Source organism: Cygnus olor, chromosome 1 (genome assembly GCF_009769625.2).
Source record: "Cygnus olor isolate bCygOlo1 chromosome 1, bCygOlo1.pri.v2, whole genome shotgun sequence".
NCBI classification, from domain to species: domain Eukaryota; kingdom Metazoa; phylum Chordata; class Aves; order Anseriformes; family Anatidae; genus Cygnus; species Cygnus olor.
In genome coordinates, this window is record NC_049169.1 from 21,869,574 (window position 1) to 21,886,595 (window position 17,022).

Sequence of the window (17,022 nt, forward strand, 5' to 3'; positions counted from 1 at the left end):
GTTAGTGAGCCTGTTAAGTGCTTGCAGTTGAGTGCATGGTGATCCTCTTTTATAAATTTATTTCAGGTAGAGCAGACTTTGGGAGAGAAGAAAAGCCCATGTTTATTCCCAAGCTTCAAGTGCCATGTTTAAGGGTATGCTGCTAGCCTGGCTTATAGCACAGCGAGGCCATGGCTTAAAAACCAGTGAGTCTCAAAGACTCCATTCAGTCTCTTTTATTGTGACTCTTTCTAAATCTCTCACACACATCACTACTGGCTTTATTTCCATGCAGCTATTTCAGAGGCTTACTTAACCCTAGAAAGAAAAAAAAAAAAAAAGCCTTTCAGTATGAGCTTGCTTGGATGCTTTCTGCTGAAAAATAATGCACTGGTCAGAAGAAGAACAAAAGCAATCTTACGCGAGTGATTTCCGGATGAGGACATGTGTCGGTGGGAGGAACATGACAGAACTTGTCATACCACACACTTGCTCGGCTTGCCATCTTCTTTACACCAGACACACTTGTAGTCTTGATGGGCCGCGAGGCACAGACTGCAGTCACTTGCCCCGTAAGAGCAGTTGTACAGGGTCACTGAAATAGGAATGGAGAATGCACTTAGATACTTCCCTCTGTTTCAAGGATATTCAGTGTATTATCGAAGGAAAAACTAATTCTTATGTACAAAGACACCCATTGCTCAGCTTGGTCCTGTGAAGAACATGCACACTATGTACTGAACCCCTGAATGCTGCTGGGAGGAAACCTTATTTTTTGCTGGACTTTGCAGCAAAACTCAACACCATCCATGTGCAGAGTACAAACAAGCTGCCCAGAAGAACCCAAACACACGTTTTGTCACTCAGACTTTGTCAAAACTCTTGAGCCCAAAGTCCTTTCTTTGACCATCCTTAATGACCTGGCTACATGACTGTTTGAAGACCAGCTCCGACGAGCAGTCCTCCTGGTGCACCAGGAGCCAGACATGGAAAGCTGCTTAGTCCCCGGGGTGTCGCTGCGGGACAGACATCAGCTGGCGTGGGACCCCTGCCAATCCGCGTATTTAAAAGAAGCGAGCTGCCTTGTGGGCTGTTTACAGGACATTTGGACCTTTCCAAACTCATCAGTAAAACCTGAACGAATATAAAGTCAACACTTCATGAAGTGTATCCTTTGTCCAAGTTAATACCTCTTTGTTTCTCCATTCTTCTCCATTTCCTCACCTTTCAATTTCCCCTTTGCCTGGAGTTGCACCCTGACAATCGCCTTATTCCTTCTGCAGTGGGGTTTAATCCCAGTTCTTCAAAACCAAGAGATCAGGTCTGACAGTCACACCCTCTCCTACTGGTGAACCAAGCACCAGCTGTCCCAGACACTAAGGTTATTTTGGCCCCTGTCAATCTCAGTATGGTGCACAGTCACTGAACAAAATTAATTTTGCCAAGTGGATGCAAAGCCTTCAGACATAGCTGGTGGTTCAGCACCATAAGGAAAGCCTGGCCTTGCAAGAAAACATTAAGAGATGCCCTTGAGAGCTAGCCCGGAAGAAACAGACTGAAAGATGTCACACGTTGCTGTGGGGAAGCGTGCATGCGGCACAGATTATTCAGCATGTGAGTGCTGTGCTTCCCTGGGTAGGTGAAGCTGGTTATCATAAAGAGGGGAGCTTCTTGCTCCCTCCTTTTATGCTGCTTCTCTGTGCCTTTTGGCTGCCCCGTTTTTCTGGCCACGCAGCCTCACCCTCTGTCACCGAGGCTCTGGCACTTGTTGAGTGTTTTTGTAAATCAGCTTAACTTACCAGACGAGCAGAAAACTATCCAGGTTTCCTCTGTGCTCTTTCAAGTGTTAAATGTGCTCACAGATGGGAGTGGGGAGTACACGACAGAGAATCGACATCTCCCCTTTCCAGCGGCCATTAACTGCCTTTAGCTCATTAACCCTCAAGAAATGCTACCCTAGGTGACATTGTTTTATCCCCAAGGAGGTTCATCCTTACGGATTGCAGTAAGCAAACCGACATAAATGGAGGTGACCAGAGGTGGGTAAGACACTGGGGTAATCCCTTTGAGATTGCATGTGGTAAAGGCCATAAAAATGTCTATTTAAAGAAGGCTTTTATTCTCAAGAGGAGCAGGGACGCTAGGAAGGACACCAGCAAAACCACCCTCCAGTCCCTAACGTTTCAATGCACGTGATATCCTAGATAACAGCAGCAGAGGCAGCTTTTAAAATCTAATTCTAAGAGGATGCCATGTCAAATTCCTACTGAAATGAAAAAGGTAAAAAGGTAATGCTGGTTTTCCATTATTTTCCAGCAGTGCCCTTATGCCCCTGCTAGCTCTGAACAATTATTACAGATGCCCAAAATTTCACTACAGTCTTTCTGCCTTTTGCATGAGAGCATACAACCCCACAAGGGCAGTTTCTTCTAAATGCCTGCATATTTAAAAACCTTGCATTCAGTGTCACAGTTACAGTCTTTAGTAGAATAGCATGATTTTATTCCCTCCCTTACACTGAAGAATTAATGCAACAGTGAAGACCGCTTTTAACTCTTCTTAATCTAGTCAGCATATCCACTTGCTATCAAGCAGCTTTGCCAGGACACATTCAGACAAGCTATCATTGGAGGTGCACGCAAAGCTCAGAGACTTTGGCGTTAGTATCAATAAATCAATGAGAAAAAGCATGCATTGGTTCAGTTCCTCTCTTAATTTACAAGGAATCGATGAGCACAAAGTAGGAGTAGCATTATTTGCTCCATATTACTGAGCCCATCAGCGTGGAAGTCACCGAGTTAACAACACATAAGCAATAGTTTGTGTGTTACTCTTCACTCTGGGTGTTGGATATGAATGTGGTGATGGGGAAAAGTCTGAGACAGCCTGGATACATCAGTTTTGTTGTGTTGACAGGAGAGACAGCACTGGCAGCAGCAAGGAAGAGTGTCCTCATGCCCATGCAACCAGTTTGCTTCCTTAATCCGGGCACTCAACAAGGGCTACTACTGCACAGAAACCTGGACAGGCAATATTGTAAACAAATCCTTCCTTCTTCCCTTTGCCTTCCTAAACCCTGCATTGCCCACCCACACCACCACATGACCATCTAGCAAAGCACGGGAGCACGCCTACAGCATCGCTGTGTTGTACTTCATTGGCTGGAGAGGGAATTTCATTCCCATCCCTCCATAAACAATGTTAGCACTGCCACGTCTTGGTGTCCCTCACATCCCATTGCAGAGACAGCTACAGCCTTAAAGCATTAAACAGTCCCTTGTTCACTGATCAGCTCATTAAATGTACCAGCAGCAAGCCACTCATTAGATTTCAGGACTCTTATCCATCACCTTGAGATGGCAGCTGTGAAAATCATTGATAAAAAGGACAAAGGATAAAAGGGATATATTGGATGTCATACCATTCAGCACCCCAATGGCTCGAGATGTAAAAGCACTATCGTAACTTAGTATTTGCTAAGTGTCATACAGAGAAAGGGTTCTTTGACTGGCAAGTTCAAAGGTGCTTCTGAGCAGCAACCACATACCCAAAGTCAATTCTTTTCAAGATGCATAAAAAACACTATGCTCTGGATTTCACATGACAAGGAGATTTTAAAGCAGGAGATAATTTAGATTAAAAAGTCTTTTATAATAAAAAGAGATGAGACATTTGTGATAATTTTTCAATTCCCCTCTTGCAAGGGTTCTATGTTTTGATTCAAATGATAACCTCTCTTTAATAATTTAGCTACTACTTTTTTTCTATTTTTTTTTCCCCCAGACTGGGAAAAAAGATGTTGGGAACATTTGGTCAAAATTCTGTGATTTTAAACACCACAGCCTTTAAAATGGAAATGAAGACACTGTGAGACCACAATATGACCTCCCTATAACATGCATGCCATGTCCTCTTTTAAGTGCTTCCATCACTGCACAAAAGCCATAGGGAAAAATCTTCTGAAAACATACTTCTGTGTTGCCAATGTGACACGGGATCAATTTAAGTATTGTACAGATGGAAAAATACAGTCTGAAAACTTAATCTGTAGGGGAATTACTTTGGGGCAGTATTAGTTTTACTGATGTTGACTCATCACACGAGTAGTAATTGTGTTGCTCTGCTGTTTTTCCAAGACTGTGCTTAAACATCAGTCCAAAGAAGTGCCAGGCAGGTCCCACTTCCCAGAACTGTTCCGCTGATTTTAACAGAGCTTTCTCACCTCAGCACCGGACTAGACCCACAGACGTAACTGCTTCATTGTTGTAGGTTGAAAGAAGTAAAAATAAATAAATAAGCGATCTATATCGGAGTCCAATTCTTTACTTGTGCTATATACTAAATATACTTTTTGTTGCCATAGAAATAAATGAATAAAGTAATGAGATGGAAGCACACAGTGTATTGCTGACTGCCAGCAGAAACAAAGACTGCCGAAGCTGCCACTTAGGAGCTGAGACAGCTGAAAGTGCAGACTTGAGGTGAAGTCCAGACGAAGTGGCAGTAAGAAAAATCACTTTTCTGCTATCAGAGGGAGCAAGTTCATTTTGGAGAGCATAGAAGGAAAATGGCCATTTAAAAACCTAACTGCTGAAGTATGCTTGAACTGCGAAGCTTTGCTATTAATATTGCCTTTCAGAGAAAAATCAAACTTGAAAATACTGGCAACATCTTCAAAACAGCCTGAAATACACTAAAACACTGGTGTGAGTTTTAGTATTAATAACTTTTGATCTGTCAGATTGATTGTTTCAACAAAACCAGTAAAATCTAGAAGGTAACATTCTATCCGTGACTCCAAAATTATAAATAGATTTCTGTTTACTGTAATTAACCTTTCTTTACTCCTGCATTTTGTACTTACCCATCAGTTTGCTGTCAATCTTGACTTTGCTTGTCTTATGGATAAATTAAGTTGTACGGTTTCATTTGCGCTATAGGAGAACTGAAAAAGACAACACAATGGAGACATTAATTTTGCAAGGTGTATCGCTTACCTTCTGTAATGCTTGGTAACCAAAGCTGTGAAGATTTCAGAAACTATCCAAAACAATATGTTCTTTTTTCACCCTTGGCCAAATATATTTATAGAAAAAAATGTTTTAATGAACCTAATCCTTCACAATCAGAATTTTCAAGTACCACAGGAGAGCAATATCCGAATACTTATTTTTCATTAATTTAATTTATGTTTGGTTGTAAGTATCCAAGCAGCTAGGGTACTGTTCAGTGGCAGTAAATAGCTGCTGACCCTGCTGAGTTCTCCCTTCCCACACCATCTGGCCCCATTATTTCCATGGCCATTGCAGGCTCACACTACACAAAGGGGAAATCTCTGCATCTTTTGCACTGCAGCCCCCTCGTTACAGCCAAAGGTTTACTTGCTCCAAGACATGGGCTTCTGCTCAGGTTGAAAGACAGCAGCAATAAGAACAGGTGGGAAAGAAAAACAGCAAAGGAAAATATACTGGCTTTATAAAGGAAATTATTTGTGCTAGACTCAAATGTTGCATAAATGTTAATTAGTTCTCAAAACCACTCTCTTAGCAAGCTGATACGACATAAAGGTTTAAAGTCAGCATAACATTTGTGACTTTAACTTTGAACACGGTAGACTTTTTTTTTTTGGATACTATTTCCTTTCTCTGTAAAGAGAGAAACCAGAGTGAAAGATGCACAACTAGTAAGTAGCCAAACAACAACATACTGTTACCATTCCAATTTTTACAGATGTAAAAATATGCGATGGGAAAGATGATTAACTGGCATGTGGAGAGGGAGAATTCTGAAATGCTCATCTTTCATCCTCAATGATTTCACCAGATTGTGTAAGAAGTGGAGAATAAAGGAGTGATGGTCCCATATTCATCCAGGGACAGTTCAACAAATCCGCTGATGCATAGATAAAAAGTAGGATAAAGATTCAGAGCCTTAAGAAGAAACATTAGGAACACTGAGCCAAAGCTCCTGCCTTTGATTGCTACCACCAATGGAGAATCTCCACCAGAGATGACTTTCTTCTCTGAGTGAAACCAGTATGACATATTTCCAGACACAGGTGTATACTGGAACAGGACTATAAGAACAGAATATATTTGGTAGGTGGACCATTTTTTTGCATTTACCTCTTTAGTCATGAATGAAAAATTTCCATCTGCTGATTCATCAACAAAAGTTTCGAATTCAAATTGTCTGTTTCCAACCACAAACTTTTTATCCTGTGGAAGAGAGGAGTTCAGCTTAGAATTTTTACAGCGTTACCAAGTGCAATAAAATATCACCAGGCAATATGCTGTTCAGCACTGGAAGTAATAAGATCAAATGGAGAAGGCTAACCAGTTAAAGTTGTCACCTGAAAACAAAGCTGGTGAAACATCCAGCCAGTGCAATCTGCTGCTTTGCTGCTCCCCTCCAACATTCCCTTAAGGTGCAAGCACCCGAGCAGTATGAATAAAGCAAGAACACATCTAGCACTTGGTTTCAGGGAGCACTAAGGAAAAGCCAAGACACTTGAAAGCTGGATGGGCTTCACACATCAGATGTGTCATTAGCAGAACTGCGTGAGTTCTGCCCTTTAAGGTTTTCTCTGTGGGGATTCTGGGCAGAGCAGGAATGCAAGAATTACACGGGAGAAAGGAATGAGCATCTCTCGGACCTTGCTGGTTTTGTTTTTCCTGCTTCACCAAGACTCCAGCTGTGTTTTCACAAGATAGTCTTTGATGGCAGCACCAGCTTAAGGGTATTCCTGCCTCCTACAAACCTTCTTCCCCTCTCTTCTCCCTGTGTCCCAAATCCATTCATTCCTGCCCTGAGGCTGTAGCACATAGCAACTTGAGCAGCACTGGCACAACTCTCAGCACAGCTGTTCTCACTCAAGGGCCCGAGCTAGCTAGAAAGCGAAACCCATGATGCTGTTTCTGTGCTGGGTCTGTCTCCCATCCTGGCCCACAGAACAGCTGTCCAAACAGTTTTGCTAGAAGACCCTGAGAAAGAAACAAGTGGCAAGGATATCTTTAGACAGTACTGTTGGTAAAGACTGAAGAAAGCAGAGTCCACAGGGCTACACAACCACCTTCACCTTTAAAGCTTTCTAGGCCCTGCTTTCAACCTGAACCACTTGAATCTCAGAGCAGATGGCAAAAAAATTTTTGGTAACTTGCTTCCTCTTTCCTGCTCTGAGGGTGAAAAAGTATAACCTTGTCTATGAGGGAAGTAGATCTTATCCTGTTTATTTGTAGCTACTTCTTTAATGCTGGCATTGCTGGTAACTCACAGACCTGGTTTATCTAATTAGCGAAGTGGAAACCTTTCTTATCGCTCCTTCACTCTGGACACCAGAGCCCACCAAGGTTTGGGGCTGAGGAGAAGCATGTACTTAACCCGGCAAAGGACCTGACTCCAGTCTCTCAGAGGTTTATGTTACAGAGGGAAACAGACCATTTACTTCTTCCTCCTCAGAAGCTGCATACAGAAAATGAGCTGCTGAGCTCTGGAAAGTCTTTTCTGCATTTTCTGTTTTACAGAAAATGTATATGTCCAAGTTTTAAAGCACCTTACAAACCTCTTTTTTGAAGAACACTGCTTCACTTTCCCTATTCTACATTTCAATATATCATATGTTTTAAAAAGTGTTCAAATTCTGCTGCTGCAGTGTAAAGCTTTCCCACATGCTTAGCAGGCCACGTTGGAAGAAGAGGGGACCTTCGATGTGTGTGATGGCTGCCACCTGGAGTGAATGGCAGATAGGAGCTGCAATGCTAGGCTCTCTAGCAGGAGGCCACAGCTCTATTCAGCAGCCTGGGTGCTAGAAGAGACATGCAGCAAACATCGAGAAGCAGGTTATGCATCTGACATGCATGGCAAAGACAAATCCAAATGGGAAGTTACTTATAACTAAAATCTTCTGAGAACTAATAAGGTGATCTTGATGCTGGTATATCCGTCTTTTCTACTGTGCCAGTCTTTCAAGGACTTAGCTGGAGAATGTCTCTTGCACGCAATACAATTGATCAATATTAAACATTCCTTCAGTGCCCCTCAGCTGCTTGTTCTGGATGTGGCTATTCCCAAGAGAACAATGACAGCCTGGATTTACTTCTGCTTCCTAGTCAAATTCTTTTAGAGGAAGGAGGGTCAGAAGAACAGTCAACAGCTTCTCTTCTTTTAGTCTATTTGCCTCCAGCAAAGGCTCTCACAACGAGATTTATTCATTGTACTGTAAGTGTTCACAAGTTAAGAGGGTGTATATAAAAATTGTGAATTCATTCTTCAACCTTGAGTTCTGCAATAGCAGTTTCAGAAGCTATCCACATAACCTACTCACTGGGATAAGCCAAAACTTTAACTGCTAATCTTCCTTTACAAGTAGAGATGCTTACATGCATGACACCGACCAGTGTGCTTACCCACGGTTAGGAAGGCTGTGCATGCTCTTTTAAACAAAGCACAGATTAAGCTAAGATAATAGAGCTAGTAATTCAAAGTAACAACAGAACATTCATTTTTTGCTGATCACCTTTTCCTAAGCAACAACGACGGCAAGGACAATAGGAGGAAACCTGATATATACCAATGTCCTAATCAACAAAGACCTTAAATGTGCTCATGGCTGCACAACTACTACCTCCATACATCATAATGCCCAAGATGTCCTGTGGCAAAATCACCCATGTGAGAAGCCACATCCTATTTTGCATGTGGGCTGTGTGCCAACTCCTGTAAAAGATCTGTCCATACTCTTCTGAGCCACCCTGCCCTCCATGAGAGGTTTATTGAACACTGAGTGCAGGTTATCCCATTACTCAAATGAACTTTCAGTAATTGAAGTTATTGCTTCAGATAGTTTGATAACATTGGAACGAGTGCCTGTATAATTACAACTATTTCATTTGTCTATTTTCACATATCCTTAGAGGTCTGTGCATACAGCTGTAGACACTGTGTGTGCCTGTTCAAATACTGGCACTGAAGGCATTATTATTTTTTTGTAAAAATGTACTTCTGTACCAGGATACATAGGGCTGCTCCCATGACAGAGATGATGTTTCCACTTGGCTATCACCTAAGAAAAATTCTGACATCACTAGACACTTGTTTCTCTCCAGTGTCTTTCCAGCCTAGGGCCATCCATCTAACTTCTTACAGACACCTGAATTCCATGTAAGCCTCCCTGGGTCCCAGTTAAATAAATGCATACTGGTCTGCTCGGTAGGAAAACTGTTAAATGTTGCTATCCTATGACAAAGCATTCAAATCCTCAGTATGTGTCTGGCTTTGTTAAATGTAATTGATACCTCTGAAAAAAAAATGCAGAGGCATTTTCTTTCTCTTTTCTCTACTAGTAGTTCAGAAGATTGAAGTGCTTATTCACAGAATGATAAACTAGATGAATGAGATTAGCTTTGTGGGTTCCTTCTGTTGTTTCTCCTTCTTTAAGAAAAAGAGTCCTCTAAAAGGCAAATTTGGCACATCTAGATAATGCATCTGCCCTGAGTTTGTTCTCAAGAGAGAATGTGCTCTTCCACTTAGATCAAGAGAGCAGGGAAAGCTTTTCCCTCTAGTGTAGAAACCAGTTTGTCAGCTCTTCACAATACTAAGACAAAGAAACTGGAGTAAATTCTCCACAATAAGCTTACATTTTGATTTAAATCCTGAAGCTAAGTGTTGTGTGCTGCATCTTGCACACAGTGTAAGTCAGACCAGACTCGTTCACCCAGCCAGATGTCCTGCTAGTCCTGGCCATCACAGAAAACTGACAAAATTCAACAACTGTTTTTTCCTTTTTTTTTTTTTTTTAACATATATTATATGTCTTCAAGCAAAAATATTTATTTTTGAACATATGCTTGTTTAGCACCACATGCACAGTATGCTTTTGATATGACTGCAGTATTTATGGGTTTCTTTTTAGCCTTTTTTGACCATGCTTCTTATATTGTTGTTATACTCCAGTCCTGTTTACCCTTTTCTTTCTCTTGGCAGTCATAGGAGAGGTGATAGAAAGACTTTATAAGAGTTAAAATACTTCAGTTTGACATGGGAAAAAAACCTTCAAAAAACATGAATCTGTTCAATTGATAGATGGCTGGTGGCTTAAGCAATCAATACAATCCAGCATATTTATCATTAATTTGTACTTACATGAAGAAAACACAGAAACAAACGACAGAAACCAAGAACTATACTCAAGCTATCACCTAAAGAATTGTTTTTTAAGCTTTGTTTTTATCACCTACACTAACACTTATGCAATGTCCAGGTGATTAAAACAATTAAAAACTTGGAGTCAAATTCTCACTTGTTAGAAGCATTGTAAATGACCTTCTGGAAGCAGGTACTGAGAAACAGAAACCTTTGCTACAACTGGGAAAATACCTGATCTTTTGGTTTGATGGTTTAAAAAAAAAAAAGAACAAAATGTGATTTTACCCAAACTAAAAGCATGTAATTTCTGAGTGCATTTTTTTTTTTTGCTTGAAAAGTGGAAAGAGAATTAAGGACATTGAATTATGTGCTTAATATATGAATTATCAAAAGTATTTAAATAGAAAGAGATATTTAACGTTCAGACTTTCTAAATATCCTCTCCTTTTGATAGCTGAAGAATAATTCTTAAGGTGTTTGAGGAGGTCCACCTTACATTCTTTAAAACAAAAATCACCTAGCAGTTACAGTATTTTGCCCAGTTCTGATCTTTGTGATGACTTCAGATTTAGAGACCCTACCACAGTAACTAATCTTATATCAAACTTAAATGTGTAGCCCCTTTCCTTCTTTAAGAAGAACTATGAGCAAAATCACCCAGGAATACAGAAACTAATGCCTTAAGAGTGTGTGTGGCTGGAGAAGTGGAATTCAAATGACAGCTAGCTTTGAATTTATCTGCTTACCTGATAATAATCTAGATGTTTTCCCTCAAAATACACTGTTGTTTGGTATTCCATAGGTATTATTGGTGGGCTAGGGTTTAGGAACTGTGGGCATTCTTCTTCCTGGGGAGACAAACATTTTACACATTATTCAAAACAAAAGTCTTATCACAACAAGCTCCGATGGCCTTCGGACAATGGAATGATTGTTCTAAAGAACTTCATGCTTAAAATACAGTGACAGATTTGATTACACCCTTTCAAATTAGACATGCTAAAAATGACTACAGCATATGTCAAAGCTGTGGGTGATTATCTTTCCCAGCCTTGAAATCCTGTTCCTCCCATTGAAGCAAAATAGTAAAGGAACAAAAATATCCTTTCAGGAGTTATTCAGTCTCACTGCCCCTCCTCAATCACACCCTTAAATTCCCACCCCCGCACTGTCACTAAAAAAATCTCACACTTCTGGAGTTAACTTCAGAGTCATTTAAAAATCCCCAATTCAACCAACGGATATGAGAAAAAAAGCAATGAAAATATTGAAGTTTTCTAATAAAAATCTAATAAATTTTATTTTTAAACATTACCATATTTTGTTTGATCACATCCTCTGTTGAAGAGGACTCTTCACAGATATGTCTCTTCCAGTCCCACTGGCAATTCCATCTATTGCTTGCACAGGAATAGCATCTACAAATATAACATGATAGTCATGACAAACTGTCAGGTTTCTTCCCCCACTGACAAAAAAAGTAAATTAAATTCCATCTTTATTCATGGAGAGTAGATCAATCTGCTACAGAGTCCTTACTACATTAAGCCGAAAATCGAATAGCAAGAACAGTTTGAGAACCCCCCAAAGCTACTTTCTTCTCAAACATAAGCAAGGATCAGAAAACCATAGCACCTCTCACAAACTTTGAGACTGGGTCCAAGAAGAAAGGAAACGATCTTGATCAACCTTCATACGTCAGGTTGAATAATGCAGGGTTTGAGTTGGCTGTTTGTCCTGGAGCAGTAACATCTCAAGTGGGGAAGATGACGGGGGCAGAGTCAGCTTTGATCATCATATTTGAATGTACCACAACCCAAAGCTCCAAGCTAACATTCGTGGCAACACATAGTAAATGGATGTCCACAGAGCTCACCTGCAGATACTTTAGATACTACCAAAGATGGAAGCCCAATGAACTTGCCTTTAATTGTATGTGCCATGAATATTCACATTGCAAGTGCTTTACATTACCAGCTTCAACCATTTTTAAAATCCATTAAAGTGTAAGAAAAAAGGAATTAAGACACTGGAAAAAGGCTTAATTATGAGATGATTCAGTAACTCAGCTGCCAGTTATCTGAAACACCATGCCACAGAATCTAAACACCTCAGTAAGAAGCTGAAATACTTACGGCTGGTTTTCATACAGATTCATTGCTTCTTCACAGTCATAAAAAGGGTAAGTATGTGATGCAAAAATATATCATTCTCTCTAAAGGTTAACCGTAATGTAACTGAAACATGATCTATCACAAAAGAAAAAGAAAAAAAGTTATCTAAGTGGTTGTTGAATTCTTTAGCTCTTGAGCAGAATGATACAATAATAATACTTTTATTATTTTATAGGACAGGCAAATATTTAACTACACAGTTGACACTCTGGATCTCATGACCTCTTATACTTTAGATTTATGAGCCCTGCTTTGTCTTTTTAACCTCTAAATTTTTCAGCAAATGGTTTTCAGAAGAAAAGCAGAGATGGGATAAATGGAAGGAGCAAAATTATAGAATAGTTTTGCTTTATGGAAGTGTTTCTCAGTGGTACTATCATCATGCTAGAATATTAAAGAGTCTAAAAGCATACGGAAAACTGAGTAAGAAGGTAACTGAACGCAGATGAAAACTGGCACGAGAACAGTCATTTTAAATCAAAGATTCTCTTAAATATGAATATGTCTTCATGTAAAATTACTTGTTTCATTTGTGGATTAAAACTGTCATTGTCATGTGAATTGAAACAAGTGGTCCTTGCAGTTAATGCCCAACAATGCTTGCAATGCTAAGTTACTACAGTCACTTGTGATCTTCAGTTTGCCATACGCAATTTCCCCACAAATGTACTTATCTGGATCATTACTGAGCTGAGAGTGGAAAATTTATCTTTAGAAACTGATGCTTTCCTCAGTGAAGCTGTTTGAAATACCTTTTGCAGAAATCATTAAGCCCTTGTGACAAGCTATTTCACAAGCTATTGGGCAACTTCAAACTCTGCTTTCCTTTAACAGGTTCTTGAAGACCATGAGCAGCATGACTGGAAGTCACCTTTGCCTGCACTGGGTTCCGTTAAATATTCTGGACTGGTAGAAATGCCAGGGGGTTTCCTAAAAACAGGACTGGAAAAAAGCATCCCTCTTCTCTAGAAATATCACATTCCTTTTGGAATGACCATGACTCCATCAACTTGGGTTATTCTAAACTCAACAGGGTTTTTTAGCAGTAAGTGGTCAGCTCTGGACTTTTTTGTCACATGCTGTCAGGAACCACTGCCTGTGTTAATAACTGTCTGCCTTCTGCTGAAGTGTCTGCCAAGCTTCTGAACATCTTGATATTATTTTTCAACATTCTTTCAGATGGATCCCTGTGGGACAAACTCAGGGAGGTGTAGTATTTCTTGGTGACTTGGTTACTCTAATGCCATTCCCGACAGGTTTCTAGTCTTACGTTCTATGCTGGAAGATGTCAAGCTGTCATATTTATCAACTTAGTCTCTCTATGCGTTACTTTTCAAAATATTTAAGGAATGTGAATTGGCCCTAAGTAAAGGAGTGCTGTTTTAACACTGCACAGTCTGATACCTTGACACACCCCAGCTATTTTGAAACTTAAGAGAGATTTTAACAGCATTGCTCTTTGCACAACTAAAACTGGATTTTGACCTGCTTAAGAGAATCGAAGATTGTCTTAAAAAGTGCTTCCAAGTACCACTCTGACACTTCAGGGCAGGTTTGGTACATAAAAGAAAGCTATCCACAGGGACTGCCTCTATACAGGATGTAAGAACACTTTTTTTTGTTTGTTTAAATTTGACCACTTAATAATCTGTGCTGTGTCACCGGTTTTATCCCATGTGTTTATGTATCAAGATATATGGACTAAAGGCACAAATAAAGCACCATCTAGGAAACAGCACAAGAATTATGGTTGGCAACAGACCTTAAGCGTATAATCAGTGGTTCAGAACAATGATACAGCCGTTAACTATACGATCGCATATTTTTCCGCTGGTCATACTATTACAGAAGCTGGAGGGCACATAGTAGAAGAGGCAGGTTTTATGACAGAAAGGACAACCTTGTGACATGGACCAGAAAACAAGCCACTGAACTATGGCTGAGCAGAGCAAAACTAAGACAAGAAAACTTGTGCATATGCTGCTCTTCTGGCTTCACAACATGGAGTGATTAGATTAAGATTAGAGTAGTTGGGTTTTGCTTGTTTGGGACACAGCACCCCTTCTCCAGGTAGAAACACTGGAGATTGGTACAACTTGTGAAAACAGCAATGGAAAAAGTCTGAGTAAAAATTTTTTTTTTTTTCAAATTAATGTTTGACTGGACAAAGATCAACAATAGGCTATTTGAGGCAAAGGACTGGAAGAAGAAAAAAATTTGCATGCAGTTCATATAAAAGAATCACATTGGAAACAGGGGTTTGCGTTCCTTCCTTTTATTATACATGGCAGGTAGCAAAATTTCTTTACCTTGACCTTCTGGTGTTGGAGGAATTACTTTAGGTGGACCACAGATAATAACCCCTTCATTTAATTGAGCAGGATGGGTTGTTTCACCAATGTACACAAAAGCTGGTCATTGCTGTTCAAAGCTGGCAGTGGACTTACAGTCAGTTTCACCTGCAAACAATATATAAAAAGGTAAAATGTTTGAAAGAAATTAACCAAGGCCCAGTACGATTTATGGCCAGAGAATTTTCAGCTGCTTTTTTTTTTTCCCCAACCAAAGGTGATATTTTGGCTAGTACCATAGATGATGGTTCTCCTTTTCAATTTTAACTTGTTCCCGACTACTAATCTTTTCTTCTTATCTTTCTACCACTTTTCCAGATGGGTCTATGTTGAATTAAACTGTCACAAACACCTCTTGTCCTGTCAGTGCACTAGATCAGGACAAAAATGTCTGTACAGATACACCCACAGCTTTTCGTTCTTGTACACAGCATCCATGTTAAGCAACAGTAACAGAGCAGTTAACACTTAAAACTTGAAGAACTTAATTAAAATTACATTAACCGTAGGTGTTATTAGTCAAGAACGAAACCAAGGCTGGATAGGCTGGAAAAGCTGGAGTTTGAAAGGGCTGAGTAGAAAAATGGTCTTCACAAGAGTGAATGTACATGAAAACAAAACAAAACAAAACAAAACCCACAAATGCTGATATCTATTGTTACTACCGAAAAAGAATTTCTGAGAGAGTGATGGTGAGATCTTAACCTTTTCAAGGAAATTATCGATACAGTGTACATGTTAGAAACTAAAAGGAAAACAAACAAACAAACAAACAAACAAACAAAACAAGAAAGGGAAAACTTAGCAAGTGAAGAGGAAAAAATTGAAATGAAATTTTGGATGCCTTCCTTGATGTGATGTGATGTTTCTGGTGTGTTTATTATACTGTTTAACTTTTTCCATTTTGTATGAAAAGAAATAGTAATCATTCTTTTTCCACTGAAACTGGTCTGCTGTCTCATGAGCTGCAATGCTTTTTGGTGAGTAAAGTAATCACGAGAAGAAGGCGACACTGGTAATATTGAAGGTTGCATGCAGATGCTCATTTGAAGTTGGGCTTGTTTTTGTTGTTTAGATATTTTGATATTACTTGATATTCTGATATGAGGCACCGAAGACTTGTCAACACAAGTTGACAAGATCTGAACTCAGAAGAGGTGTGGATTTTAAGTGGGTTATTTACATTCTACTAGCATTTTTATTCAACATAGAGATGGCCTTAACAGAATGCTGTTTACATCCTTTATGAATGAAATTAAACTAACTTGAATTAACATCTCTTTCTGCTTAAGAAGGATCAAAAGTCATTTAGTTACTTTACTCAAAATTAACCTGATTTGACTTGCTGAGCACCACCAGGAAGTCCTCAGTCTTCGTTGGCATGCTCCATTTGGAATCAGAGCAAGCTCTTACACCTTGGTCACACTCCAAACACTCAGTTTTGTTGCCACAGAGCAGTTTTGCATGCTGAATTTACCTCCTCCATGTATGCAAGCAAACTTTGCTGTGTAGGCAATTCCACTGCTGATTTTAAAGAAACAGCTTATGACTTTGCTACTTACTTAAGTTTATGCTCAAGTAAGCTGAAAGAGGATGCAAGGGCAGCACGAAATCTCCCCTATCAATTACCTTTTATGGGCTATACAATATTGTGTAACACTTTCATAATATTCACTCTAAGTGCTTTGTCATCCACACTAATGCATCACCGTGGTTTACAGAGAAGGTGAAAAGAGCATTTCTTAGGAGAAAACATGAACTGCAACCCACAAGAAGAGCAGGCAAGAAAGAGCACTGTGAAAAACACCAAAGGCTGAGATACCCAAAACACTTTATATTTCCTGTCACCACCATGCATAAAGAAACGCAGATATTCCTTTGTCTGGTAGTCACATCAGCATGTTTTAAGAACAAGTAGGGAAAGCATTTTCCTGTCATACCATAGCAGGGGCTCTGCGACTCATGTTTCGAGGGTCTGCACTAATGATAGTAACGCACGTGCCACTTGGACTCCAGAGCCAGTGGTTCTCCTTATCAGCTGTTCCACAGTCTGCCCTCTTTGTGCACCTGACAAGATAGGAACAAAACCGAAAGCAAAACAGTATTATAGCTGGACTCAGTTCTGTGAACAATGCAACAATTCTGGAATTAGAGACTGAAATTACAACACAAGATGACTGGGAATTTGCTTTAATATTGACTATTCAGGTTGTTATCAGAGGACTTTTGAAGGAATAATTGATGGAGTAAGTATTGACTGTGTCTGAGATGTAAAAAGCAAGTGGAGAAACATATGTATATGTTGCACACTACCTAGGATTAGACAACTCAAACTTATAGACACGCAATCATATTTTACGTAGCATCAAAAGGAG

General features: G+C 39.7%; 1 protein-coding gene across 1 annotated transcript in view; it reads right to left on the reverse strand.

The window, feature by feature from the left end:
* PLXNB2 (plexin B2) overlaps positions 1-17,022 on the reverse strand; it is a 259,451-nt gene that overhangs the window by 51,525 nt on the left and 190,904 nt on the right. The window contains 11 exon segments of the mRNA XM_040544762.1: positions 401-460; positions 462-574; positions 4,849-4,924; positions 6,105-6,197; positions 10,869-10,970; positions 11,438-11,540; positions 12,258-12,318; positions 12,321-12,371; positions 14,606-14,698; positions 14,701-14,755; positions 16,588-16,714. Of these exon segments, the coding sequence (XP_040400696.1) occupies positions 401-460; positions 462-574; positions 4,849-4,924; positions 6,105-6,197; positions 10,869-10,970; positions 11,438-11,540; positions 12,258-12,318; positions 12,321-12,371; positions 14,606-14,698; positions 14,701-14,755; positions 16,588-16,714 (934 nt within the window).